At 38.7% G+C, this 11,138-nt stretch overlaps 1 protein-coding gene across 1 annotated transcript in view; it reads left to right on the top strand.

Annotated features, from left to right (window-relative positions):
• Nucleotides 1-2,986: 2,986 nt before the first annotated feature.
• Nucleotides 2,987-11,138, top strand: part of LOC307069822 (uncharacterized protein CXorf66 homolog) — a gene marked incomplete at both ends in the record, with an annotated part of 34,889 nt that continues 26,737 nt past the window's right edge. Inside the window, 4 exon segments of the mRNA XM_079728132.1 lie at nt 2,987-3,074; nt 3,777-3,933; nt 4,961-5,223; nt 5,226-5,732. Coding sequence (XP_079584258.1) covers nt 2,987-3,074; nt 3,777-3,933; nt 4,961-5,223; nt 5,226-5,732 — 1,015 coding nt within the window.

The following is an 11,138-nucleotide window of genomic DNA, read 5'->3' as shown; positions in this document are numbered from 1 at the left end:
CCAGTCCATTTGGGGAAATGCACTGTGTTTTCGCCATGGCCACAGAACCCTGTAACCACGCAGGTCTCTCCAGGGAAATTTCCTGCAAATAGGCTGCCCTTGTTCATATGTGATGCTGAAACTAGGGCAGGCAGAGGACAGGCTGAACAAAGGGAGACCGGAGCATCTACTAAGCAAAGGTTTCGTCATTCCCTTGCTTTAGGGGCCTAGGCTTCAGAGCTCTGAGATGAGTCAGCTGCTTGAACAGTATGTACTGGTCCATTAATTATAGAGCCACTTAATATGACTGTTAGGGAAAATTCTTCAAAAAACTGAATGCTGTTATGTAGCATCCCTGATTAACATTTACTTCCCAAGTAGTATTCATCATGATGATTAATTTCTTAACTTAATAAACACATCAACTGCCATAGAAACAGCTTTATCATTAAAGGGAAACATTTTTCTCTTAAGCCAGAAAAAGGGCAAAATGACCAATCACATCACATCAGATAGTTTCTTCAGTCTTTCCATTCTCCACAGCATCTATTCCAAAACCTTCCCCACTGTCCTCAAACCTCTAACCCTCGACAAAGGATGACTTCCCCTCTTCATTCACTAGGAAAAGAGAAGCATTCAGATAGAAATTCTTCAAATCCCTCCCCCTAAGCCTTTTATTCCCATCCCCATGCCCATCCTGCATGGCTCTGTATCCAATTCCGACTTTTTGATCTGCACTTGTACCCAACGGGAGGGTAACTATGACATTCTTTATTGCTCCCAAAGAGCCTGGCTCTATCATTTATCCTCACTCTTTTCTGTGGCTTCAATATCTTCCCCCATACTAGTTCTTTCCCATCAGCTTTTAATTGAGAAGTTCTTTTCCTTCTCACAAAATGTCCTCCCCAGGTCCACCATCCCCCTCTAGAAAGCTCCCTATTTCTCCCCTTTGCAGTCATACTTGAAAGAATTATCTACACTAGCTGACTCCACTTCCTCAGCTTCAGTTACTCTTCAACCCATTGAAATCTGGTCTCTGTTTCTACCTTTCCACTGAAACAGTGCTCTTGCCTAAATCACTAGTGACCTTTCTGTTATTAAATCCATTTTAACTTCTTTTCAGTCCTTATCTGTCTCAGATATTTAGCAGTATTTGTCATTGTCACTACTCCCAGTGCCTTGAAAAACTCAACCTGGCTGCACAGACCATGGTTTCTAGGACCTCACAATTTCCTGGTTTTCCTCCCTACCTCTCTGGCACTTCTGGATTTTCTTTGCTAGATCAGGCTCCTTTACTAAATTTCTAAATGTTGGGATTCCTCTGAGTTTGGTCCTGGGCACTTTGCCCGCTCTACCTTCTCTCCTTGGGTTGATCACATCCATTTCTATGGGTTTCAGTTAGCTTCTAGATAGGGTTTCTGACTTAGATACAGGAATTGAATTCAGGCAATTTGTAAACTTGAATGGATAAAAAACATTTTTATTTTCATCAATCTCTAATGAAAATTTAGTATTTCTCCCAATTATGAATGTAAGCAACAAACCACAGTAGTATATAACCTGTGCCTGTGACTTTGTCAGTATTAGAAATCATATCTATTTTCATATATTACAGCTGTTGCAAATACCGCAAAATACTGTTTATGCTTATCATTTCAGTGTATAGTAGTTATTAGATCCACTGCCAGATCTCTTTATTTAATGAGTCAATAATTACATATATTACTACATCACAATTTTTGTATTTGATAACTCTATTTCAGTATAATCCATTTCCTTTGTAACCCTACACATTTCATTTTGTACGTTTAAAAATATCATTCTGAGATGGGCTCCACAGGCTTCCCCAGACTGCCAATGGCACAAAAAGCATAAAGAAGCCCTGTTCTAGATGCTGATGACTTCCAGCCTAAATCATCTTCTGAACTCTAACTGGTTTCTGGATATGTGTACTTGAATATCTCATGAGAACCTTAAGTTCAACATGACCCAGACTGAACTCATCAACTTCTACTACTCCCATTCTCCTCAAAGCTGCAGCTTCTCCTGTGTCCTCTGCCTCAATGAACAGGCCAAGAGCTACTCAGTTGTCCAAGCCAGACTTCTGATCTGTCCTCGACTCTTCCCTTTCCTTCACTTTAACAATCAATCAAGAACCAAATCATGTCTATTCAACTGCTTTATTATTTCTAAAAATTCACCCATTTATCTCATGCTCAATACCTCAATTTCGGTAACCATGTTTTCTCTTCTCCGTAAGTGGTCTCCCCACAAACAGATGGAGCTCCCCTCTAATCCATTCTCTCCAATCATTGTTAAAATGATCTTTCTCTCCCCAAACACTGTGCTTAGTCTTAATACAGCCCACTTCACACTATCTTGTAATTACTTGAATTCTCTACTTGAATATAAATTCCAGGAGTGCAAGGATTTTTATCTTGCTTATTTTAGGATCTGCAGCATTAAGCGTGGTGTCTGGCATATAGGAATACTCTATGTTTGTTGAATAAATGAATGACTGGACTGAGCTTCAGCCTGATGGTTAATAGCAGCTCAATAAAAAGGTTGAGGGACTACTCAAAATCTTAATTTTACTAGGAAAAAAGTCCTAAAAACTTATACCCCAAGATGATTTAACCTCTATAACACAGAAGATTACTACTAAAAGGCTGCAAGGTGCCTCCTTAACATTTAATAAGGAAAAATAGTTCTTCAATATCTAGAGCTATCCCAGCTTCTCTACCTTCTCTAAATACTTCCCTCTGTGCTTAATAATGCCCCAGTCTTCTTGATTCAAATTTGATAGAATATTTGATGTAAAGGAGAAATAAATGATTAAAAGTCATTTGATAATATTTGTAAACAGAAGCTCATGCCTCCCCATGGTGAGATTATGCTGTCAGAATATGACACAGAATGATAATGTCATAAACCCCTAGAACAAGCCGAACCATATCAAATCCAGTAGTTTCCTTGGTAAAAGAAACATTTGAACAAGGCCTTGGACATGAATCTTTTTATTTATGTCCTACTTTTACCCATTCGGACAAATACTTGTTTAAATACAAACCAAAGTGATGAACCGTCTACTACAGGTTATATGCTTAACCTTAAAACTTAGAAATTATGATCTATTATATTATGCATTCAAGCACTTAATTAGGCAAGCTAGCTGTGTTTAAGAAATCTGCTGTTTCTTGGATGTTACTATTAGTAGGTCTTCAAGAATTTCTAGGACAACACTTAAGAGCTTTACTTCTGTGTAAAAATTCCAAGCAACATAGAAGCATAAAGAGTACAGACATGTTGCCCCCTTTCACTCCCCTTCCCCACCCAATCCACCACCCCCCACCACACCCCCCACCAGCCAAAAGAGAAAATGCTATGTGAATGAATGTGGCATGGTACCTAAGACACAGTAGGTTTCAAGAAGGGCTTTTTATTGTCCTATCCCCTTTCCCACCGTACACATTCACATATACATTAACACTCAAGTGCATTCACACATGCAAGACATACACACACACTCAAAAACCTAAGTAATGGGTCGAGCAAGCCATGATGCAGGGGTAACCCAGGTAATTATACTCATTAGCCAGAGATACCTCCCAGATTTGGCTTCTAGACTGTGGCTGGGGACCTGATAGAGGGAAGAAAATAACAGTGGGACACTTATCATGTTTAAAAAAATAATAGATGAAGAGATTTGACTTTGACCTACAGTGACAAACCACCATCAAAATGGAAGGAAACTTGGTTACCTGACACATTTTCTGGTGATACAATCTCTTTGACAGGAGCCAAGCACCGTGAATCAATGGAGACCAAAATGGACAATTTTAGGAGACATCTACTCATTATCATAATTGGTGTTATGATCATAGCTTTTGTTTATACCTGTTTTTGCTTTCTCCATTATTACTGTATGAGCGATGATGCCCCCAAAGCAGGAATGTAAGTTTTACACCTTTGAATTAAGAACGCAAGGTATGTGTGTGTGTGTGTGTGTGCGTGTATACATGTAGGAGTTTTCGTTGTTGTTATGGTTAGTTAATGTTAACTTTAGACTTCAAAAGAGCTACCAACATCTTGTGGGTGGATACCTTCACTTAAATGATATCAGCTCAAATTATTTCAAGTACATTATCAAGTTTAGCCAAAGCTGTCCCTTATTCAGGGTTCAGCTGAGCCCCAGGCTGCTAATTTCATTATAAATTGAGTCTAGGAAAAGAGGGAATGACTATCTGAATAAGACAGAATGAAAAAGGGGAGAGAGAAGGCACTGGGTCTCTGCATTCCAAAGACAATAAAACATTTTGGATAGTCTACCATTTAAAGATATAATAACATGAAAAATTATTAACTGTGTTCAGTGATCTCAGTCCCTGGCTTTCATATAGGAGGATCAGGCTGGCCCTGATATACTAGTTCCCTAAAAATTTCCCAATGCAAGGACTGATGACTGAAATATACCAGTGCTCCATTCCTTTGGTTTTAGAGGAAGATTGTGAATATAAATATGCATGGAGAGAAAATTTGATGGTGTAAATATGATAGGAAAATAATGAATTTGGTCTAAAGAGTGTTTTTTTTATACATGACAAGTGTGACATTTGTGCCTCAGTTGCATATCAACTTGTGAGTTTTTATAAAAAGTTTAATTTCTGGAATAAATAAAATTCTCTCTCTCCCTCTCAACAGTAGATTTGAAACAATTTTGTGTCATTCCATACGTAGACTATATGGTTATGAACTGTGGTTGAAACAGTAAAATTAAGAAAAAGGAAAAGCATTCAACATATGTTCATATCTGTAACCTGAGTCATGGCTTTCACCACACTCCAATTCTTACTGTGTTCAATTTTCCTGTGCCAAAAAAAGACCAGAAGTCTAAAATGACACAATAGCCTGTGTTTTCTGGTGATAGCAATAGTATTCTTTTGGTTTAAATTGTCATACTCCAAATTTTCTATATTTTCAGGGTCAAGAAAGAAGGTGTAATGGCCAAGTCATCCAGGTCATCCAAAATATCATTCAGTGACTCCAAGACAGTTAGTCTGTGCAGTCCAGAAAAACAATCCATGCTATCGGGTATAGACAAGCTATCTGGGCTCTCAAGTCCAGGAAAGGCATCCATACCATCCAGTGCAGAAAAGTTAATCAGGCCTTTGAGTCAAGAAAAGTCATGTAAGCCATCAAGTCCCAAAAAAGTATTCAGATCATCCCACCAGGAAAAGTCACATAGAAACGCAGTCTAGAAAAGGCACGTAAACAGGCTCATGCCCATAAGCTAGTCAATCAAGTCAGTTCATCCTATCCTGATAAGGCCAACGGGACACCTTGGCTAGCCAGTCTACAATATCTGGTCAGGCCAACCAAAACTCCTTGTCCACCCTATCCACAAAATCAAAGCTTGCCCAAGCCATCCAGTTTACAGAAACTCACCAAACGCCACAGACATCGTATTCTAAAGAGGTCAGTTAGTGCAGGTAGGGCAGACATATTATTTAGGCCTCAACCAGTCAAGTCTTGTCTATGCTACAAGGAAAAATGCCTTGTTTGCAGAGCTGCTTCTGAGTTTTTCATCAATAATACTTCAGAGGCAAAGAAGAAGAATACTCAAAACCCACCTTTTCCACGTGAACTGAAGCTTTTTTCCAAGTCCTTTCATAAGATAGATTCCAGACCCAATGCACTCTGTGGCAATGCGAATGACAGTGATATGATGACATACTACAGTGATGGTGACAATGGCAAGGAGATAACCATTATCTGCAACATAAAATGCAAGGAAGTCATCTATAAAACCACCCATGAAATAATTAAGGGCTCAATAAAAATTAAAACCACCCATGAAGAAGCAAACTTACACCAACTGTTTTATGCTCACCATCTTTTAAGACCCTGATAGAGGGAAAATCCACTTGGGATCACTACTGAGGTTAGACCTATCCATCTTGGAGGCAATTTACTTGAAAAATAGTAGTTAAATGCATGACATAACAAATGATTTTATTGTAATTATTATTGCATTTTAGAGGCATAAAGCTCTTTTGAGGTATCTTATTTAGATCTGGTCACTTGGATGGGAACCATAAACACACACACATAAATATAGAAATGAATTGCAAGATGGGTACCCTGGACTCCTCTTTCCCTTGGATTAGCCCTCAATTGAAGTCTCAACCCAATTAACCTTACCTTATTTTTTTCATGTTTACATACAGGTCTCACAGTTTAAGACTGTCTTTCTGTAGTGCCCAGGGCTTGGTGGAAATGGCTCTGTGTGCTTGCTTCTGGCTGCATTGGTAAAACTCCTGACGGTCATTTCTAATACCATGCCTCCTGTGACTGCTACCAAAGTAAGGGTCCAGCCTCCAGCACCCACACCTTAAGTGTTCTAGTCTTCATATCTCTCAACAAGGCTTTTCATTCTTTTTGTTATCCTTCAAAATGATAAAAAAAAAGAGTTTGCCCTATTGTGCATTCTCAAAATGTCCCAGTTGGAGGTCTGATATCTACCCATTTTCTTCACATGGTACCTTCCCACTCTGAATCGGCATGGGTGGGAGGCCAGGGAAGAACCTTGGAGTTATATTCTCTAACTTCCCCACTGATGAGAGGTTATCCTTTCCTTCTTCCAAGGGCATGGTTGAGAAAAGCAGACAAAGTCCTGGAGTCCCAGCCTATATTCTAGTACAGTGAGGTTACTTCCCTGTAACATATAGCCGGATAAGTTAAATGCCATAGCTAGCATATATTGAATGTGTACTATTTGCCAGCCATTGTACTGGTCTCTTTATGTCTTGTGAGTCTGAAGGCCACCCTCCCCTCAATTTTTCTGATTTACTAAAAGAACTCACAAGACTCAAAAGCAGGTTATACCCATGGCTAAGGTTTATTAGAGCAAAAATATACAGACCAAGAGCAACAGGAAAAAGACCTCTATCAGGAGGAACCTAGAGAGGTTGGACACACGCTTTTGAGTACTAACCCATCTGGGGCCACCTAGGGCATGCTATCTCTCTATCAACAAACTAGAGGGACATATGCAAAATGTCTCTGCCCAGGGAAGCCTCCGCATCTGAGGCTTTTATTGAGAGCTGGTCCCATAGGTATATCATGCTACATGACCAGTCATGGCAAGTGAAACTCAGGATCCCAACAATGGAACCAGATGCACATCGTCAATGTTGATGTTTGTGCAAAGCAATCAGGTGTACAAAACATGATCATCAACCATTAACATAAGAACATTCCCACAGAGTTGGCCAATGGTCAAATCATGGTTCCCGGTCCCCTTGACATACAAGGACCAAACATCCAGACCTGCTGTGTTAACACTTTCCTCATATTTCACATGTTTTATTTAATCCCCAACAGCCCCCTATTATATGGGGAATTATATGAGTTAACCGAGACTCTGTAACGTTTAGTAAGATCACATCTATTAATTGGTTGAATCAAGATATGAATCTATGATTGGCTTATGTTCACATTTTCATTATGCTGTACTGCCTTCTCACTACCAGTTTCTAGGGTGCCTGTTTATTCACAGATCACCCAATCCATTGGTGTGACCAAAATCCCTACTTGACCTTTAATCAATCTGGGCCATTTTCCTAACCTACCAGGAGCATATAAAGATGTCTTATGTTCATTCAGATCTGACTTCCCCATAGCCTCTGCCTCTATTGGTGGTCCCCTGGTGGGATCTGTACCCATAAGGTCATCATAAAATTCACAGATGGCACAAAGTAGCTGCTTAGGTATAAAGGTTTTAAGAGATGGTATATGCATTTAAAAAGCATTGTGAGAGCTACAGACTTGATTTCCTACTGGTATTACCCTTTTTGAAAGGATAAACTGTAAAGAGTTGGAATTGTTCTGGGTTAGGCTGGGCTTTTTAAATTCACAAATAGAAGCAAAAGTTCTGATCAGATTTTTACAGTTTGGTATGAAAAACAGTTCAAACAAAAAAGTAGAACAAGAAGTATAATGAACGCCCATATAAGCATTGCTCAGATTCAACAGTTATCACTACATGGCTAATTCTGTTTCACTCCTATCCATTTCCCTCCCATTTATATCTCTAAAAGATAATAAATTTTAAAAAATACATAAACACAATACTATTATCTCATGTAAAAATTAATAATAATTCCTTAATATAAATTATCCAGTCAGTATTCAAATTTCCCCATTCGTCTCATTTTTTTTTATGGTTGCTTTGTTCAGATGATGTTGATCAGTGTTTGACAGCATCTAAGTATTTTAAAATCAAAATTACAATTTCATTGGCTAATCTGGCTTCATATTGTAAGATGATTTTGGAGTTAATCTGAGCTATCAGTAGCCTGGAAAATAGCAAAAGTTGAAATTGTACGGTTTTCAGCTTACATTCAACCCCTGTCTTGGGAGGCAAAGCCAAATAATCTAAGCTCTCTTCTCTTTCCCATTTTTAAGCTAGAGACTTATAATACTTTAAAGGCTGTGAATATTAATATCTAATAAAAATGACTAACTGCCAGTGACAACCAATGATAATGACATCTTAAGAACAAGTTATCAGCATGAGTATGTATGTTCCTTTTTAAACCACACTTAATTATAGAGTAGGAGTCTACAGAATATTTGAAGCTCATTCAATGTGCAACATTCTAGGTGCATTAGTGGGGCTTTCACACATAAAACCTGTATAAAATACATAATAAAAATATGTATCATGGGGGCTTCCCTGGTGGCGCAGTGGTTGAGAGTCCACCTGCCAATGCAGGGGACACGGGCTCGTGCCCCGGTCCGGGAGGATCCCACATGCCACGGAGAGGCTAGGCTCGTGAGCCATGGCCGCTGGGCCTGTGCGTCTGAAGCCTGTGCTACGCAACAGGAGAGGTCACAACAGTGAGAGGCCCGCCTACCACACACACACAAAAAAAATGTACCACGAGTCAGAGAAGAATGTTAGCAAAAAAAAAAAAAAATTAACCAGTGAAAGTTTGTGCAGGCTAATAATTAAAATAATTAAGTCCTATCAATCCAAAGAATAGTCTTTGGCACTTTTTGGAAATGTCCTCATTTAAGTAAGAGGGTTCCGAATTTCTATTTCCTAGCCTTCTTCCAGCATTGTATTATCTCTCATGGTACCTTTCTCCTTCCTTCTGTCTTGCTCTCTGTTTACTTCCCAGTTCAGCAAGAGTCAGGGCCATATCTCAGTCAGTTCGTGGCTTCCTTACATTTCCCTACTCCAGGGAGCGCCGTGAAGCCAGTTTCAAGCGTGGCCCTTCCCTCTCAGACTATCTCCACTCTCTTTCCCTTCAATCCACATTCCTGACACTCACCTCCAAAACTCATTCCTTCTTCCTGGCTATGGAACTGAAATTAATTATACTTTGCTCCTTATTCAGTACAGCTCTTTCTAAGAACCCATCACTTAAAATATAAGTGCTAATCAGAGAAAGAACAAAAAACCCCCAAAGTTAGCAGAAGGAAAGAAAACATAAAGATCAGATCAGAAATAAATGAAAAAAAAGTGAAGGAAACAATAGCAAAGATCAATAAAACTAAAAGCTGGTTCTTTGAGAAGATAAACAAAATTGATAAACCATTAGCCAGACTCATCAAGAAAAAAGGGGAGAAGACTCAAATCAATAGAATTAGAAATGAAAAAGGAGAAGTAACAACTGACACTGCAGAAATACAAAGGATCATGAGAGATTACTACAAGCAACTCTATGCCAATAAAATGGACAACCTGGAAGAAATGGACCAATTCTTAGAAATGCACAACCTGCTGAGACTGAAGCAGGAAGAAATGGAAAATATGAACAGACCAATCACAAGCACTGAAATTGAAACTGTGATTAAAAATCTTCCAACAAACAAAAGCCCAGGACCAGATGGCTTCACAGGCAAATTCTATCAAACATTTAGAGAAGAGCTAACACCTATCCTTCTCAAACTCTTCCAAAATATAGCAGAGGGAGGAACACTCCCAAACACATTCTATGAGGCCACCATCACCCTGATACCAAAACCAGACAAACATGTCACAAAGAAAGAAAACTACAGGCCAATATCACTGATGAACATAGATGCAAAAATCCTCAACAAAATACTAGCAAACAGAATCCAACAGCACATTAAAAGGATCATACACCATGATCAAGTGGGGTTTATTCCAGTAATGCAAGGATTCTTCAATATACGCAAATCAATCAACATGATACACCATATTAACAAATTGAAGGAGAAAAACCATATGATCATCTCAGTAGATGCAGAGAAAGCTTTTGACAAAATTCAACACCCATTTATGATAAAAACCCTGCAGAAAGTAGGCATAGAGGGAAGTTTCCTCAACATAATAAAGGCCATATATGACAAACCCACAGCCAGCATCGTCCTCAATGGTGAAAAACTGAAAACATTTCCACTAAGATCAGGAACAAGACAAGGTTGCCCACTCTCACCACTATTATTCAACATAGTTTTGGAAGTTTTAGCCACATCAACCAGAGAAGAAAAAGAAATAAAAGGAATCCAAATCAGAAAAGAAGAAGTAAAGCTGTCACTGTTTGCAGATGACATGATACTATACATAGAGAATCCTAAAGATGCTAGCGGAAAACTACTAGAGCTAATCGATGAATTTGGTAAAGTAGCAGGATACAAAATTAATGCACAGAAATCTCTGGCATTCCTATACGCTAATGATGAAAAATCTGAAAGTGAAATTAAGAAAACACTCTCATTTACCATTGCAACAAAAAGAATAAAATATCTAGGAATAAACCTACCTAAGGAGACAAAATACCTGTATGCAGAAAATTATAAGACACTGATGAAAGAAATTAAAGATGATACAAATAGATGGAGAGATATACCATGTTCTTAGATTGGAAGAATAAACATTGTGAAAATGACTCTACTACCCAAAGCAATCTACAGATTCAATGCAATCCCTATCAAACTACCACTGACATTTTTCACAGAACTAGAACAAAAAATTTCACAATTCGTATGGAAACACAAAAGACCCCAAATAGCCAAAGCAATCTTGAGAACGAAAAATGGAGCTGGAGGAATCAGGCTCCCTGACTTCAGACTGTATTACAAAGCTACAGTAATCAAGACAGTATGGTACTGGCACAAAAACAGAA

This window comes from Hyperoodon ampullatus (genome assembly GCF_949752795.1).
Source record: "Hyperoodon ampullatus genome assembly, chromosome: X".
In the NCBI taxonomy this organism is placed as follows: domain Eukaryota; kingdom Metazoa; phylum Chordata; class Mammalia; order Artiodactyla; family Ziphiidae; genus Hyperoodon; species Hyperoodon ampullatus.
Note: the sequence above shows the minus strand (reverse complement) of the source record. Positions and strands in the feature narration are given on the sequence as shown.